Source organism: Emydura macquarii, unplaced genomic scaffold (genome assembly GCF_026122565.2).
Source record: "Emydura macquarii macquarii isolate MOO-44397 ecotype Brisbane River unplaced genomic scaffold, CSIRO-AGI_Emac_v2 contig_2897, whole genome shotgun sequence".
NCBI lineage: Eukaryota > Metazoa > Chordata > Testudines > Chelidae > Emydura > Emydura macquarii.
In genome coordinates this window covers 54,259,197-54,278,631 of record NW_027133034.1, presented here as the reverse complement: position 1 = coordinate 54,278,631, position 19,435 = coordinate 54,259,197, and the positions used below count along the sequence as shown (strand labels likewise).

General features: G+C 35.0%; 1 protein-coding gene across 2 annotated transcripts in view; it reads right to left on the bottom strand.

The window, feature by feature from the left end:
• ADAMTS6 (ADAM metallopeptidase with thrombospondin type 1 motif 6) overlaps positions 1–19,435 on the bottom strand; it is a 292,975-nt gene that overhangs the window by 112,593 nt on the left and 160,947 nt on the right. The window contains exons 12-14 of one of the 2 annotated variants that reach the window (XM_067568533.1): positions 10,610–10,717; positions 3,711–3,856; positions 1,786–1,849 (exon numbers count right to left, since the gene is read on the bottom strand). In XM_067568533.1, coding sequence (XP_067424634.1) covers positions 1,786–1,849; positions 3,711–3,856; positions 10,610–10,717 — 318 coding nt within the window. The remainder of the gene's footprint in view (positions 1–1,785; positions 1,850–3,710; positions 3,857–10,609; positions 10,718–19,435) is intronic. The other variant, XM_067568534.1, reaches the window with a different exon arrangement.

The following is a 19,435-nucleotide window of genomic DNA, read 5'->3' as shown; positions in this document are numbered from 1 at the left end:
ATAACTGAAGCCACATTATACGCACTTGAGGAAACAGAGGTGCCACCTCCAAACTACTCTGTGGGAAATATGGATGGGATATATCCTGGGAGAGGGAAGATAAAAAAGTAAAATAATTGGCCATGGGTGATAAAAGAAATAAATGGTCATATTGTCAGGAAACACTGAAATCCCCCTCATTTAATACACCCCTCATTCACCTTAAATTCGCACGTAAGCAAGTGATAGAAAGTTGTTCCCTCCCCCCAAATTAAATGAAAATGTTTATTTTTAATTTTTTCAAATTTTTGCAAGAATTTTCATTTTGTCAGAAAGGCATTTTCCATAGAAAAAGCTTTAATTGGGAAATTTTTGACCAGTTCTAATTGTGTATTATGTTTCAGTATTTGCTGCAGATAAAACAATTTATTATCCTCTGAATATTGAGTGTGAAAGTGGTGAAGGTTTTGTGCAAGAAGTGATAAACATTTTTCCATTAACCTAGAATTTCTATACTTCTAAGTGCTAGAGCAGCCTATTGTATCTTATTCTCTTGGGTCAGTTCATCCCTGTTATAATTTCACTAAAGCCTTAAATGCCACTTACAGATTTTCTTAATTAATAAAATATATTAACTAAAAAGGACAATAACCCACATGATGGTAGAGTCCAAGTAAAAGACCACAGTATTCTTGAGCAGTTTCTATGGATGACCTTTAGCACAGGTAAAAAAAAAAAAAGTAAGCAATAAAACACAGATATTAGACCAATGAAGACTTTATAAATTGACTGATGGGGCTTGGTTAAAGAACAATTATACAGACTTATTTTTTGTTATAAAAGATACTCAAATACTTGTCTAAGCACTTGACATAGCATCAGACTGTTGAGGTCAAGTATCTATGCTAAATGCAGACGGAGTGCAAAATGCACCACTTCTATAACTCTACTCACGTCAGTGGAGTTGAACCAGTTGTGTGGCTATACCAAAAGGACAGGAGACCCTTGAAATGGTTTTAATCAGGCTGCAACTTTATTATTAGATGACTGGGACTACCCGGCAGATAAAAATATACAGTACAAGTAACTCTATGTTCATCTAATAACTTTCCGCGTGGCTTCTGCCAACCCTGCCCCCTTTTTCCATCCAGGTCCTCCAGCCAACCCATTGCTGGGACCTTTACGGGGTTGGCTCCCTACTATACCAGTCATAGGAGCCCTGACCCCACCCCCACGTTCCACTCCTTTAACCAATACCTCCTTTTTAAGTCCTTTACCAAGCCATTTATCCAGTCACTGTGCACCTTCCCCATGAAGTACCTGTACTGGACATCCGCTACACATTTACATAATGAGTTGCAACATCATAGCCTAACACCCTTTCATGTTCACATAACAAAGCTCTCCCTGAACCCGCAGTGGGGAAGGTGAAAAAAATCCCACTCCCCCTAGGCCAATCTGGTGTTGAGGGAAAAATTCCCTCCTAGCTCCGTAGAAAGGAGTGGCTATTGCAATGCCCTCAGCAGGTCCTGACTAAACCCAATACTTCGCATCCTCAAGGGAAGGGAGGGTGCTGCTCTGCCTGATACAGGGAAAAGTGGCTTCTCCCACCTGGCTTGACCCTCTTGAATTCCCCAGCCCTTCAGTCCTTAGGGATGAGTAAGTGTCACCACGCTGACTCACTCCCCCACTTTTTGCAGCAGCTTCTTAGCTGAGTAGTGCGCTGAGACAAATTTTGTCCATTGATTCCAGAGGGAAAAAATAGACAGTTGATTAATTGTTCTAGTTGAATACAGTTTTACTCACATCTGTGTTACAGGACCGATATCGTTTCCTTTCTCCAAGACAGTATTTTCCTCCACCTGAAGGTCTGAAAAAACATTTATTTATGTGTTGTATTAATATATGCATGGCTTTATACTGTGTATATAAGATGTAAATAAATACATAAATACACACACACACACATATATATTTTACAGTGGGATTATCAAAAGTGCTAGCCTAACTCTTCTTCCACCAAAATCAATGGGAATTTGACCATTGACTTCAATGGGAGCAGAGATAGAGCACCTCAGAGCACTTTTGAAAATCCAACCTTTATATAATATTTATGCAGTTTGCATAGATCCACAAACTATACAATTAAACTATATGTAATAAAACTACAATTAAAATATATTCCTTTTAACTGTTTATCTATGCTTGCCTTTCAAAATTTAATATGTGAAATTAATATATAATGTTTGCACACTATTCATTAAAATCTTGAAAGGCAAGCATGGATAAACATGTCATACTATTGAGATCAGTAGCTAACATGTTACACTGAGGTCAGCAGCTAAGGCTGCATTCTTTGTAGAAGAATTATAATCTAAATTACACAGTTGTGAATCTGGAGTAACTCCATTGAAGCCATAGCGTCAGTCCAGATTTACATTAGTGTGACTGAGCAGAAATTAGCCTTCACGGTGCCCAATGTCATCAAGACCCTATGCATTTCTCTCTGAAGTCAAAGAAAAGCCTATGTAGACTTCAGTGGGAGCTCAGTCAGGTACAATATGACTGACTGATGATAATTAAGTTAAAATCAGGTTAAAAAAATCTTAGTGTTCCATTTTATGTTAAAAATAATTAAATATCTATAAGTAACTAGAAAATTTATTTAACAAATTTTCATTTCATGGATATTTTATATCACACTTAATCAGATAACATTATTCTAAAATCATATATTTATGTCACTTGATGTATTTTGGAGAATTCAGTCTTATGAGAGCAGTGTTGGGAATGGAAATGCACACCACCAGGCATGATGAGAAAAAAAGTAGGGCAAAAGAGAAGTGTCCCAGCCTACAGGTAACTGTAGCTAGAATGAGGAGGTGTAATAAATCTGAAAAGAGCAAGCAGAAGTAGGAAAAGCAATGGGACTTATTCAGAAAAGAGCAACAGTGGGGACAAAGAGAAGCTTCTGACTCAAAATGAGAAGTGGTGAGAACAAAAAGAAGAATGCCTGCTTGATAGACCCTCTCTGGAACATGGACTAGAACAGAGAGAAGTAGAGATGATAGGAGCATCAGGAAAGGACAAAGCAGACTAACCTGTAAATAATAGGAGCAGTGGGGAAGAAAAGAGTTGGCCCCAGCCTGAGGGAGAGAAGTGGCTTGGCTGACAGATAGTAGTGGTGAGGAGAGGAGTAGCCAAACCATATAAAGAGTCAATGGGAAGCAGCAGCTCAGGAAAACGATTAGTATCGGATGTGATATGGGAAAAAATTATTGTATGGGCAGTAATTTTTATTCATTGTGATTTGCGTGTAACTCTTTGTATTCCAAACCCTTAAAACATTCGGTGTTGCTTTTTTAATACTTAAATAGCAATAGTTATTTTATATTCTATAGGAATATCATAGACATAATATTTTAAGAAGACAGAAATATATCTAAGGCATAGATAAATGCATTTTGCATAAATAGTTTTGTGGAGGAAAGTTTTTCTGGTTACTGCTAAACATAAAGCCTGACTTTCTTTACAGTACATGTATAATGCATACATTTAAACATGAAACAATGTTTAGCAAGTTTCTCCTCCATAACTGTTTCTGTCTGTGCTTTTTAAGACAAGTGTTGGCACACTAATGAAACATTTTTACAGATAATATGTGAAACCACAATTTTGAATAATTTCCAAATGTGTCTTTTTGTTGGCTCCGGCTTACTTTAGCTACTTACGCTGGACTGTCACAGTGTCTTATGGATGAGGAGACTCCGCCCCCGCAGGTCCTGCTGCACTCTCCCCATATTGACCACGGACCCCAACCCCCATCTATGCTCTGGGGCCAAGTGCCAAAAGGTACGCACTCTCCCTGATAACACCACTGAAAGATTTTACAGAAAACACAGAATTAGCTTTCAGGCTGATAGAGTTATCAGGACAGAAAAATATAAGGGTCAGACAATGACCAATTATAGGCATTAGCATTCCCCATATAGATAACAGACTGATATTTTACTTTCTCTAGCCATGTTTAGATATCGGTGAGGCTGTGTATGATTTGTTAATTATCTTTAGCTAAACCCTGTATTATAAATCCCTACCATACACCAGGAATTTAAATTTAAAGACTTAGATTAAGTTTAAAGACTAACTTTTCTTTTTTCTACTCACAACCCTACTTAGCATTTCTCATTAAAGAAGAGTGATGTCTTTTAAATTCTTTTAGAATTCAGACATTAAGATTTGTTTTTAAGACTGCTTAAGTAGAAACACTCCACCTACTATTCAACTAATGGCACAACATGGAAAATTCCCCCCGTTTCTTTTATTTAGAAAAAAAAAGTCTGGGTGAAGTTACAATGGAAGAGGAATTCGTTGCAGTATTTCAGTACACTAACACTGCAGACATAATAAAAGCAATGCCAAGACACCAGAGATGGGGTATAGAAAATCATTATACGTGCTGACTACCACTTGTTCAGAGGCTGAATGAACATATGTACTGAAATATTTTCAGACAATAGCTGAGCCCCTGCAATATGTTACATATTCTGAACATACATACTGTAAGTATGAATCCATGAACCCATTATAAAATAATGCAGATTACAATAACTTTATCATCTCATAAATCCAATGTGACAAATCTTATTAACGTAATATGGAGTCAAACCCTGCACTCCTTACTTAGAACCAAATTCTGCTTTCTCTGCTTGGTGAAAATCCAGGGTAACTCTACTGAAGGTGAACATAGTTACTCTGGATTTTCAGCAATGTAACTGAGAGCAGAATGCAGCTTTCAGTTATTCAGGCAAAACTCCAATTTTCATCAGGTGTTTTATATGAGTAAGGATTACAGGATGTTGCTCACGGTAAACTGAAACACTCTCTCTCCAATTAATGGGGGAAGGGAAGTTAATCAGAAAATTATATCCTTTAACAAGAAGTTCATTTTAAATTGTCAAATAGTCTTTGATATAAGAGGTGCTATAGGCATAATCATAATGAAGGAACATTGAAACAACATGGCGATATCAATAATAAAATTACTGTAATTTACCCTCTACAAGTGCATTTATGTACAGCAGTATTTACACACACAAACACACACTACAGTTTAGCATCAACATAAATAAATGAGACCTTTAGCCTTCTTATTTTGCTAGCCATACACAGGCCAGTCACTTTTTCATAATATTTTTCTATGCACTAGAAACTTTTGTAGCTGTCTACCTTTATTATACCTTCTTTTTAAACAGGGTTGCTTCAGTGCATCATAGTTCTATTTACAAAACTTCATACTCTGTCAGCTAGAGAAACAAAAAAGGGCATTCTTATGTGCTCATTTAAAACATCTGAGGCAGAATATTTTAAATCCTAGTTCAAAATGCAGGGTCTTTCTCTAAAAGAAACAAAGCTGACATAAGCAAATGTAGCCCCTGCTAACTTGGAGTTTTAGTGGAATTTTTCCATTGGGGGAAGTAGGGTTTCCCCTTCCTGTGGAAGGTGCCTGTGGTTCTAATTAAACCCACTGATCGGAGATTATGCAGATATTCATGGATCTGTCAGAGGCAAGGTTCTCCATACAGAGTTTCTTTCCTAAATCCAGGCAGTTAATGGCTGGATTATGCCCTGAAGCATGAGGATTTATATCTCTTATACATATTTTCCTTTCTAATGTAACTATGGATACCCTTATTAGTCATATACATATCTAATTCTTTATTGAATCCTGCTGAGCTCTTCTCCTCCTCAATATTTTGTGGAAATGCTATCCACAGATTAATTATGCACAGGGTAAAGAAATATTTGAGTAAATTACATATGAGGAGTTTTATTGACACTGATATTAAATAATAATAAAGTAAGCAATAATGATTACATCCATTAAAGACAGGCATCCATTTTATAAACCTATTAAAAGTGCTCAGAAATTAAAATACTATGTTGATGAGGGTCAAATAAGTACCTTCACAGAGAGATAGATACAGTCTTTAATATATAAATCCCAGACAAAAACTACATTTAAAAAGAGATAAAATTAAGACTATATGTCAGTAATTTAGGGTAAAATATATTATACAAATGTTGTAATTATTCCAAACACAACCACTGTAAATACAGGAAATTCATAGTTAAAGTTAAACTTAAAAAAATCTAAACAAGTTAAAGCATGGAATTGTACAGTTAGGACATCCAGACAACCTTAACTCTACCCTGTTGTGACATCATGCAATAGCTATAGGATTATAATTAAGGCATTTTAATGTTTGTGGTTACAGATTAAACTGATTTTAAAATATATTACAATTTCTTTTTATTTTCCCTTCTGCTTTTACTTCAGGGCAAAGTTAAAATTGTTTGGGAGCTCTAATTGCATGTTTCCATGGGTTACTTTTGAAAAGAAATATTTAGGATTCATTCTCATTTTTGCTGTTATTTTTTTTAATTGAAAGTTCATCCTTCAGCAGTGGCTGATAAATAAAATCTCTTTCAAAGAAACTCATAAAAAAGTCCTCTTTCAAAATGCCCACCACCTCTCATTTTTCTAATGGAGCTGGGGACATAGGCTTCCCTCACAGAAAATGGTGGTCCCATTTGCTGTCAGGAACAGGAGAAGAACACTAAGGAGCAGATCGGAATGGACAAAATGGTCATATTTGCTAAAAGCAGGTCATAACCTCAGTCCCACTGAGAACAACAGGAAATAGCAGCTATTTTGAAAAAGGGTAGTTCTTTATAGAAGTCTCTGTGGTAGAATATTATTTTTCCCTGCTGTAGCAGTAACTTTCAGCAATGAGAAAAAAATTAGACTAAATGACCATTAATCCAAAAAACCCTCACAATGCTTCCAATATAGCCTATGCACAAGATTTCAGCGAGTTTTAATTATATGGCAAATTTGAACAATCTGTGTTATTCTGTTATAAAAATCATTAAAGACAAAATAAAGTGTGATGCCAGGTGTTAAATTTGGGGAGGATATACTTATTTTTCATACAAAACAAAGAGGTTGAATTTACTTTAAATGCAAAATTCATCTCAACTTTAGCTATCGAGCTGCAACTGGAGCTTCCATAATACGTTGTTATAATATGTAGCTCAGTATCCAACAATAAGCTTTTGATAATCTTTCCACTGATACTGTTCTTTGTATACAGGATATTTACACTTTTCATGCAATGATCTCTTCTCTAAAACCTAAGCAACTCATAATGTTCATTTAGAATTTTACAAATGAAATTTGATGCAAGAACCTTGGCTGTGCATCCTTATACTATCAGTTATATCCATTTCCAAGAAATAACCTATTGACTTAGGAATCCAAGTTGACTTTCATTATCACAATCAGCAAAATGTGTCAGTAGGTTAAGGAAAGCAAAATAATGGGGAAAAAACTTTGGGTACAATATAATTAAGGAGATTTCTGTGATCAAGATGTAGTTACAGGCATGTTTAAATCAGTAGTAATAGTACAAATGTCTATATAAATACCCCAAATGATGCTAAGCAAATTGTCTACAAATAAGTCACTTCAACAGTTACCTTATCTTCAGATGACAACATATAAATTGCCTACTGTACCTTCTTTTGTTTGTCTGTAATTTTTGCCATTGCCTTCAATTCATCACCTATTTCAAACCTGAAGCAGATTGTGAGGACTTTGGTAAACTGACTAAAACAAGTCCTGGCTGATGTATTAAGAAAAAGTGAATGCTTTTTAGGAATTGATTTAAATATAATGACAAAAATGTGCATTGCCATATGTTTTGTCTTTTTACTTTACTTGCAGACTCTATGTTGTGACTTTTTAAAAACTGCTGCTGACTCACCTAACAAAGTTTGAACAATACTGTATCAATTTTCTAAAGTTAATTTAGCTAATAAATAACTGATAGCAATCTATAATCCATTTTCCCAAGCAAAACAAATGTATAAATTTATGAAAAAAAGAATAATCCTAGAGATTTTATAATAGACTACATTTTATATATGTAATATCATGCAGCAGCAGCATCAAAGATCTACAGTGCATGACAGAAGGACAAGCAGTAATATCCAAGGCTCATTCCTCAGCCAAATCTGGGTGGGTTTTCACAGGGAAAGCAAAAGGCACCATTCTGGTCCCAAATTTCAAGTCCCTGCACCAAAGTTTGGAAGTACTAGAGCATCTCAACAAAACAGTTGTAAGAATTTTTACAATGGTAAAACAATGCATTATTCCCTAATGCCTTTGTCAGAAACAGCTGAACAGTTTCTGTTTAAACTTTCAAAAATATCTTCAGTCTTAGGCTTGTGTAGAAAATTTCAGACCAAATGGATAAAGTTTGGCAAGTTTATAAGCAACTGAAAACAGTGACTTGTAATAAAAAAGTGTTAGTTAATCTTAATTACAGATATTGCTGCCAGCTCTGCAGATATGCCGTTACTACATACACTTGCACTCTTGGCCCAATTTTACTCTCATTTACACCAATGTAAATCAGGAGTAACTTCACTGACTTAACACATTTACTCAGAATTTACACCAATTAAATTGAAAACAGAAATTGGTTTTCTGAATATGGTTATGTACTCTAGGATCTAGTTATGTTTTTTGGGGTTGGTACAGTCATTTATTATATGATTGGACTGTGCCTTGCAAATAGGGACTAATTTCGTTGTGGCCTTTTTGCACAACTTCAATATATGTGTTAATAAAAATAGGTGATACAGAAATGTAAGTTATTATTTTCTCCTTAGTGTGTGGTGAACTGAACTACATACTTGGAAAGAATTTGTACTTTATGGCTTTCTGCTATCAGAAACTATTAAGTTACAAGATACTTAGAAGTTCCAATTTGCAGATAAGATTCTTTACTGTTTAGTAGTATGGATAGTTTTACATTTGTAAAAAAAAACCAAACATATTCTCATGCCTGCTACTGAAATCTGATGATGGAATAAGTTACTGATGACTGGACATGATGTTTTGTAGAGAAAAGAATGATTGTAACCTCTGTCAAATGGACACTAACCGTGTTTTAGAGCTTCTTTACTTCTTCACTAGAGTCTCATGAGGTAAACTACTATTTGTCATTGGCAAGGGCTGATGATTCAAAAAAAAAAAAAACAACTTAGACTGTTGATTAAGAATAAGGATCCTATAATTTTCTATTACTCTAATAAAAGGTAATTTTTGATAGAAGGTGAAGGTCTCCATATTTTTATTGGCTAGCTGTAAATACTTTTGTTAATGACCCCATCAATTAATTTATTTAACATGATTTACCAATATTTCCTAACTCAGCATGGAAAAGCCATCAGAATGGTGCTAGTTCACGGTTCCTGAATGAAGCCATCAGCAAGGATTAATAAACTATGACAGCTGCCCAAAAGCTTTCATTCTCTTTATTTAAACATCAGATTGTAAATCAAAATGCAGTGTAATCTTTGTTGAAACTAGCCCAGCTAACATGGCAGGATTCAGAACTGAGAAGAGATGACAGTAGTCATTGTTAGCATAAATCCAGTCTGGAGCAGTGAATTTTAGGGACTGATCTACAAATGTAGCTTTAACAAATACACTAATTCCCAGAGTGGAATTCATCAGAATGGTTTTATACAATTACTCTTGTCAGTTTGAACAAAATTGTGTAAAACGCATTGTATATTATCTTGCAAATGGGCGTGCAAAACTCAAGTTATTTCAGGTCTGTTTCTGTATTCAGTAAATTGATTTATTTTAAAATATTTCTATTCTCACTTTCTGGTTATAGATTGAATGGACTCTGGCCTCTAGTTATAAAACACATTTTCTGCCATAAGACTTTTCCATGGAAAAAAATTAAGACATCTTTACTAACCAAATAAAATGTTAGATTTTTTAACTAAAATATACATGTGCAGACACACACATACACACAGCCTTTATAGACCTGAGATAGAAGAGAATAAATCTCTATTTATCTCCATTGAAACAATTACTTTCTGTAGATATCACTGTTAACCCTTATCATCTGGAAGTTTATCAGCTCCTATGGAAAAGTTCTTTAAAACTAAGTAGTTATGAAAACAACAGGGGTTTATACAAATAACTCTAGAAGCCAAAACAAAGCTGTCAGTGGTAAATGTGGGACTCTAAAGAACCCTTTTACTCTGACAACTTTTTCTACATGCCTGAGTGATTTGGCTTACTGCTGAAAGAATAAAGTTTTTTTATCTTCTAAAAAAATAAAAACTCCAGATATATGTCATGAAACTTTCATGAACACATGATGAGCCCAAAGTTAAAATAATCCATTATGAAAAAGTACTATAGAATTTAATAAAGATGAAACCAATAGGGTTTTTATGGAAATGTATTTGAAAACCTATAGAATTGATAGAGGATGGTACCCTTTCCACATATTTTTCAAGCCAACCTATAGAATTCTATTGCAGGGATAAAATTATTTATTAAATTATAGACACTGGCTTAAAAAAAGTATTTTCTATCAAATTATTCAGGACTTTTCCAGTAGGGAGGAGTTCACTGTGCAAATACATTCTGAATTAGTGCATGTCATCTATGCATCAAACAGTAAACACATTCAGTTCTTCATTTTTGGCCATCTTTATACTTCTTATAAAACAATAAATCATTTGAACTCACCCCTTTCTCAATGCTCCCTGTCTGGCAAAGAGTACCCTCAGCTGCTGGAATGCTGTTGGTAACACAGCGGTTACTTTTGCTGAGGCACCAGAGCTCTCTACACACTTCCTAGGAAAGAAGGCAAAAGCAAGTTGATCAGAATAACAGTTTAAATATTGTTTCCAGTCCTCGTACAAAAGTGCGCACGCACACATACATGATTTGTTTTGAATACAAATAATAAGAATGGGTAGGATTTTTATACATGTATTTTAAAAGAGTTTGGAAACTAATTTGGAGCAATTTCAAAGCCACTATACTTTTCCTAAGAGTATTCTGCCAACAAAATCTGGCAGTATCAACTGTAGATTACAAAAATGTGTCTTCCATGTTTCCATGGAAGTGATGTTCTGTCATAAGCAGATCCTGCTGCTTAATGCTAATACTGTATTCGGTGTCTCTTTAAAAGAAGTCTTATTGTCTGCTAACGTATCCTCATTACCTTACCTATCCACCCCAAATATCTAATTATAGAATGACACCTTTCCTTCTGAAATATAAAAAAGCATACTGTATTTTATTCCCATTATTTTACACTGCATAGGTTCTGAGCTCAGATCACTGTTAAGTAAAATGAAGTATGTATGTAACTGGATAATATACTAAATTCAAGATTTCTTTTAAATCTTCCAGATTTATAAATGAGATTTTCATAGATGATTTATACCATCATGCCCCAAACTATTGCTGGTATCAAATAAATCAATATAGATTTTCTTCTAAAATACTTTATATTTGACTTTTGCTCTTGAAGTCTTATGAATTTAAATTAGTCCAGATTTGTGGACATTCAGGGTACACTGCAAAAGCCATCTATTTGTAGGATTTCTGAGAAGGGCTGAAGGCTTGGGGTTTTGGGGCCTGATCCAAACACCTCTGAACTATTTAGAAGTCCTTCTTTTCATTTCAATGGCCTTTGGATCATGTTCTTTATATGGAGTGGAATGGGGGATATTTTGCTTTTGTATTCATTGGCTTGAATGGTAATCTTTGTGTTACTCTGGGAGGTGATATCCTTATATAGATGGAAATCTAATTATTGTCAGGGTGTCTAGATCTTATTTATAGGTAGGGCTTTTTATAGTTAAACACAAAGAAATAAAATTTGTATACTTAAAATGCAAAGATAAATAACCAGAGAGATGTTTTTAATGATGCAATGCAATTTTTATTTCTATTATAGCTCTTTTAACAGTGGTTTGACATAATACCCTAAAAGTATTTCTCATGCAGACAAACACATATATAAAGAATTAAAGGAAAAGGCAGTGTCAGTAAGTCAAAGATATTGGTCAACTGTCCCCTCAAAATTCGCTGTTTCTCTGAAGAAATGGCTATCAGGCCTCATTATGTTCCCTCTTTCACAAAAGTTTAGATTTAAAAGAAATGAACATTTCCATTCTGAAGCATTTTTATCTTACCTTTCACAATTTATAATGATACTTTTAGAAATCCAGTGTACTTTTATAATTAGGTTCTCTGTCTTCCACCTCTACATTAAGGCTACATCTTAGATACACCTTGTTTGTAACAACTATTCAACTTTGCTACAAGATTCAGTTTTCTTCCAATATACTACATACAGAAATATTTCTGTATGTATTTATTTATTGGTAGTTGTAATAACGGTCCTGTACTATAAGCTTCCATTGAATATTAATTTAGAAACCAGGCCATCGTGTATGCAAAATTCCCACTGAAGTAATTAAAATTAGTGGGAGATGCGCACAGAGAATGTTTGCAGGATTAGGCCCCTGGTGTATTTCGCTTCATAGTTGACACAAACAGAAAATCTTAAAGGAACAATTTTCTAAAGTACATTGCAATGTCCTAATGTCCTATTTTTCTAAAGTACATTGCAATGTCCTAATGTCCTAACTGGCTGGGAATAAGTACTGAAGATATCAGGGCTTTGTTACTTTCTAGAACCTTTGTCCCACTTTTAACTATATGGTCTACACCCTGTTTGCACCCAATTTAATTTTAAACTAGTTGAAGGTCAATTTTCTCTCTCTCTTTGGAGCTCTGGTGAAGTAGATGAGATTGCTCAGAAAAAATTAATTAATATTTCAGTGCCTCCTTTTAGGAGAAATGTTGCCATGTGCAAAAGCAACCCTGATTTTTTTTATTATGACTGATGGGGAAACTGCCTTAATTTTTAAATTTAGGTTTTTTTCCCAACTGAAGTGTTGAAAACACCTGGGATGATTGTTTGGATAATCTCATGTTGAGAAAGACTCCTGTCTTTACCTCACTTGAACTGTTCATGTGGCAACACTCTATACAAAAAGACATATTGTTAGGTGATTATATTACTTAAAAGATCATAGAGAGGAAGGAAAGCAAAGAAGACAAGCCAAAAAGGTATCACCTTGAACAATCTATTTCATGGATTTATTAATTTTACTTTGATTAAACTCTGTTTCAAAATTCAGACCAAACCATAAACATATGCCTTGAACCAGGACTCCTGACTCCAATCCATCTGAGTAAGGATTCCAAACTGAACAGCCTATATTTTTTTGGTTCAACTTATGTCCCATTTCATTATCTTTTGGCTCATATGACATAACATGTGGCTTTGGCATCTGTTCATATTGATGCAAATGTCAAAGAGATCTCACCTCATTTGTAATCATCCTGCATGTAACCTCACTACTTATGTTTGCACTTGAGCAACTGTAATGTTTAAATTAGTAGAGGGGTTTAGGTTACAAAGTCTGGATCACGATTTTGAACATCCCTAAGTTTTTGTGTTTTTGGATACAGAGTTTTGATTCTGCTCATTATAAAGACAGAAGCCAGCTGTAAAAATCAGAGCTGGATCCTGGTTTGGATTTTAAACACCTTTAAATTCCAGGGTCATTTGAATTCAGATTCATGCTTATCATATCTCTAGACTAGTTTAATAGCCTAGCTACTACTAAGATGAATTTCAGGACTATCTTTAACTTCAGATATCAACATCTATAGTTTCTCTCAGTTGAGTTTTCCATATACCCTGTTTGTACTTTAGTATTAAGGGAGAATGATAATTAGAACAAACATTTTATGCATCCAATGTCAGAGCAGCATTATCAAAGTGAAGAGTTATTAAACATTTCTTGACAATTATGGGACAGAGTCTGCTGCACCCTGGCTTCTTTGTGGCATCAAAGCAGTGCAAAATCACTGTAGCATACTGGCAAATCTTACCCTATAGTGTGTAATTACAAATAAGTAATTAAGTAGACCTGAGTTCCATTCCCAGCTCAGCCACTGGGTGATCTTTGGGCAAGTCACTTCACTTCTGTTTCGCTATCTGTAAAATGGGGATAATGATGCTTACCTCCTTTGTAAAGTGTTTTGAAATCTACTAATATAAAGTGCTGTATAAGAGCTAGGTAATATTATGAAGCCAGCCTTTACTCAGAATTAGCTTCAGTGGGAGTTTGCCTCAGTAAAATCTGTAGGAATGGGTCATAAGGAATGAAATAAAGAATTAAGTCAAATTACCAAGGGCTTTTCCATACCATGAGTTTTTAAGCGGTACTCTCCATTTAAATTAGAAGGGAGTTCTACTTAAAATATGATATCATATCACTCCACAGATATGTAATATTTTTCTTTGTGGAAAATAAGGGAAAATGCTAAGGCCTTACTGATCACAACAGCACAATTTATCATTCTATATAGAGAATTTAAAAACAAATAAAAACATATTTCTGTAGATTCTTTTAAATATTGTAACAGTTGTACAAAAGTGTTTGTTTCCCATTATGCTAAGTTTCCCATTATGCTAAGAATAAAAGTTGAAATACAGATATCTGTAACATAACTCCATTAAATGAAATTGGAATTACACCAGGGATAAATTTGACTCAGTGTCAGTTCTTTATTTTCAACAAATTTTGAAAAAGTTAGAAAGAAAGGCTTTAAAAGAATTATTATGGTGAACAAAGCTTTCTGCCCTCCAGGGCAGCCCCTAACCTGGCAGTATCTTCACTCCTTGATTATGGATTTGAGAGACACTCCTTATTACCATTGTCCTATCAGTAACATCTCTAAACAGCTGTTTCCAATAAGCCAGCCTGAAAACCATCTGAGAGCACTGCCCTGGAAAGGTCAGGCCCAGAGCCACTATTAAAAAGGATACTGATGTTTTATCACACAAGACAAAAACAAAAAATCTACATAAGGTGACCAGATAGCCCCACTCCTTTTTGGACATCAAATGAGGATAATATATCCTTTTTCTGTCTTCAAATAGATCTTAATCCTGCTGTATGAAAAGGACCATAGTAAAAGAAGGAAACAATTTGACTACTAATCAATGAGCTCAAAGTCAGTCACTGAATTTCTGGATATAATAACTCTTAATTTGTAAAGAAAACAATGGAAAGTGTTTTAAAAATCCAGGAAACATAAACTGAAGCTGAGGCCTTTCACAAGATTAAGACAAGATAGATGACAACCTGTAACGGTGTATCTTAGGGCTCCATGACTTCAGTTTGGAATTCGGATGGTTGTATTTGCAGTAAATTAAACAAAGCTGAACCCATCTAGAGAAAAAAAACAGCAAATCAAATTATCTTCCTTTTGCCTATATGCTATAAATGATGGAGCCTCTTTCTGTATGTCATGCAGAGTTACATACAGGCATTTTAAAATTATGTAAATAAGCATCCTACATATTAATATTAATAATAATAATAAAAAATGATAATAACAATACAGCACAATGAAAACTCAATAATATGAGAAAGATCAACTTGCTGTGCTGTTTCCAAAATCTAGACTCAAATGAAAGCCTCAGATAAAATTCACTAAAGAATTAGCTTTTTCTCAAACCCCAAATATTCAGAAAAATAAGATGGAAAATACATGAAATAATGATAAATTTGGGATTTGATTTTCTTTCATAAAATTTTAAAATCTTAAAAATTGGGACTTTACATTCTTTCAGAATGTATTGATCCATAATATGCTGCACCCTTTGATGAGCATTTGTTAAAATAGAGCATTAAAATAATTTTCTTGAATTCTAATTTATAATTGAGATCTGCAAAAATGTCAGCCTGGTTTATTTATACCCTCATTACAAATATATTATTTGTAACATGTTTAGAATTATGAGGGCAATTATGAATTATGAGTAAACCTCAGACGGTTCAGAGGTTTCGCTCAGTTCAGATAAGCACCCAAACGTTAGAGTTGTTAATGCTCCATTTCCATAAATGCTCATTAAGCAGTGCAGCATGTTATGAATCAAAACATGCTGAAGGAATGTGAAGGCTCATTCTTAAACTTAGGTGATTTATGCATATTATGTTACCATCTTATTTGACTAAGTATTGGGTGCTTATCTGAAGCTTTCCAAAACTACAGAGATCCCGCCCAGTAACTCAGCCTGAAAGAAACACCTTTTCTTTCAGACCCATACAGCTTTTCCCCATCTCTATCCCAACCATCTTTCAGCCTCTAAATTGTCATTTATGGCTCCTAATCCACCTTTTAATCTACCAACATTCTGTGACCCCCATTTGGTCATGGGTTCCCCTTCCTCACTTTAAAATTGAATTAGAGGGCCTATATGCCTTTGTGGTACACCTACATTTAATTTCTATGTGCCCTTGTCCGCATTTTTAAAGGTAGGGAGAAATGGACACAGGAGTATTATGGTGGGAAAAGTGGGAGCTGAGTCAGGGTGATGGATGATGTTGCCTTAGTGGAAGTCTGTAAGGCAAAGTATGAGAAAGGATAAAAGCCCACTAAGCATCAGAAAGAGCCAAGTTTATGGTCCTTCCTAATAGAACCCATTCTAAAAAAGAGGTTCAAGTATAGTTCATGAACAAAGCAGTAGTTCAAACTGGTTTTTACTTAGGGGATGATCATGAAGTCTTCTCAAGCAAAAGTGTGACAGCCTTCAATAATTTTGTAATAGAAAGACCTGCATGATTGGACCCTTAATGATAACAGATTTTGCACTTGATAGCCAAGATACGGTCACCTTAAAGAATATAATTGATATTAGAGAGCCTATAATGATAAAGTGTAATGTTAGGAGCTCAGATCCTCTCTCAGCCTACAAAAAGGTTTGGCACACGATTATGAACTAGATACAAATATGTATAAATCAGTGACCAATTAATTATTTAGCCTCTTCTAACAAAGACAAACATTAAAGTACAATGTGACTTCAGTGTGATATGAATCAAATGGAAAAAGAAGGTCACAATATAGTGAGTTAGGAGGGACTAGATAGGAATTTATTAAAAATATAATTCACAGTATCATAGAATCATAGAATTGTAGGACTGGACTGGAGGGGACCTCGCAAGGTCCTGCACTTATGGCAGGACCAAGCATTATCTAGAGCATTCCGGACAAGTGTTGGTCTAACCTGCTCTTAAAAATATCCAATGATGGAGATTCTACAACCACCCCAGGCAATTTATTCCCATGCTTAACTACCCTGACAGATTGGAAGTTTTTCCCAATGTCCAACCTAAACCGCCCATGCTAGAATTTAAATCCATTGCTTCTTGTCCCGTCCACAGAAGTTAAGGTGAACAATTTTTCCCCCTCTTCCTTGTAACAACCTTTTATGTACTTGAAAACTGTTATCATGTCCCCCATCAGTCTACTCTTCTCCAGACTAAACAAACCCCATTTTTTCCAATCTTCCCTCATAGGTCATGTTTTCTAGACTTTTAATCATTTTTGTTGCTCTTCTCTGGACTTCCTTCAATTTGTCCACATCTTTCCTGAAATGTGACGCCAAGAACTGGACACATACTCCAGCAGAGGCCTAATCAGCACAGAGTAGAGTGAAAGAATTACTTCTAGTGTCTTGCTTACAACACTACTGCTAATACAGCTTAGAATGATTGCTTTTTTTCCCAACAGTGTGACACTGTTGATTCAAATTTAGCTTGTGATCCATTATGACCACAGCTCCTTTTCTGCAGAACTCTTTCCTAGGTAGAATTTCCCATTTTGTATGTGTAGAACTGATGGTTCCTTCCTAAGTGGAGTACTTTGCATTTGTCCTTATTGAATTTCATCCTATTTACTTCAGACCATTTCTCCAGTTTGTCCAGATCATTTTGAATTTTAATCCTATCCTCAAAGCACTTGCAACCCCTCTCTGTTTGGTATCATCCACAAACTTTGTGTACTCTTTATGCCATTATCTAAATAATTGATGAAGATATTGAATAGAACCAGACCCAGAATTTATCCTTGTGGGACCCCACTCAATATATCCTTCCAGCTTGATTGTGAACAACTGATAAATACTCTCTGGGGGTGGTTTTCCAACCTGTTATACACCCACCTTAAAGTAACTCTATCTAGGTTGTATTTCCCTAGTGTGTTTATGAGGTCATGCAAGACAGTATCAAAAGCCTTACTAAGGTCAAGATATACCACATCTACCACTTCCTCCTATCCACAAAACTTGTTTCCCTGTCAAAGAAAGCTATCAGGTTGGTTTGACATGATTTGTTCTTGACAAATCCATGCTGACTGTCACTTATCACCTTATTATCTTCTAGGTATTTGCAAATTGATTGTTTAATTATTTGCTCCTTTATCTTTCCAGATACTGAAGTTAAGATGACTGGTCTGTAATTCCCCAGGTTGTCTTTATTTCCCTTTTTATAGACCAACAGTATATTTGCCCTTTTCCGGTCCTCTGGAATCTCTCTTCCTCCATGACTTTTTGAAGATAAGTGCTAATGGCTCAGATATCTACTCAGACAGCTCCTTGAGTATTCTAGGATGTATTTCATCAGGCCCTGGTGACTTGAAGACATCTATCTTGTCTAAGTAATTTTTATCTTGTTTTTTCCCTATTTTAGCCTCATACCCTACCTCATTTTCATTGGCATTCGCTATGTTAGATGTCCAATCACTACTAACCCTTTTTGAAAACTGTGAAAACTGGGGAAAAAAAAAAAAAAAAGTCATTTAGTACTTCTGTATTTTCACATTTTCTATTATTGTTTTTCCCCCTCATTGAGTAAAACGGCTACCCTGTCCTTGGTCTGCCTCTTGCTTCTAATGTATTTGTAGAATGTTTTCTTGTTATCCTTTATATCTAGCTAGTTTAATCCCTTTTTGTGACTTTGCCTTTCTAATTTTGTCCCTCCCTACTTGTTATTTGTTTATATTCATCCTTTGTATGAATATCTCATAATGTCAATGGTTGAGGGAGCGAAGAAAAAGTGGAAACCATCAGTTATTCAGGTGAAGATCCCCTGATGATTTCTCTTTTTACTTTTGGGAAAAGCATGTCTCAGAATCTGCTCTCACTTCCTCACATTTATTTCCGTCATCACAAAGACTCCAGTTCAGCTAACAACATATCGTCAACATCACTTAGCTGGAGTAGGTTACTCGTGTACAACAAAAAACACTTCATTCACTGCAAGTGATAGGTAATGCTACTTCTGCAGCATTGATTATTTTTATATATATAAAACATGCATTATTATGTCAAAAGACAACTGAAATAATACATTACTTTCATGTCCCTGACATTTAAATCTACAGCACCCCACTACAAGAATCAGCCTACTATAACTTCAATCCTTTTATTTTCCACTGAAAGAAGTGCTGTAGAACTTGAAATAATTGCTGCCCATTCATTTTTCTCCATTAATTCTTCTGGATTTGAAAAGTATGAAAATTAATTGACCATTTCCTTTTTAGTTAAGATATTCTGGCAGTGTATGCTGAGACCAGCTGCAAGTGGCTATAAGCCCTGTTCTGAAATTCAGACAAGCCACATACAGTCCTTAC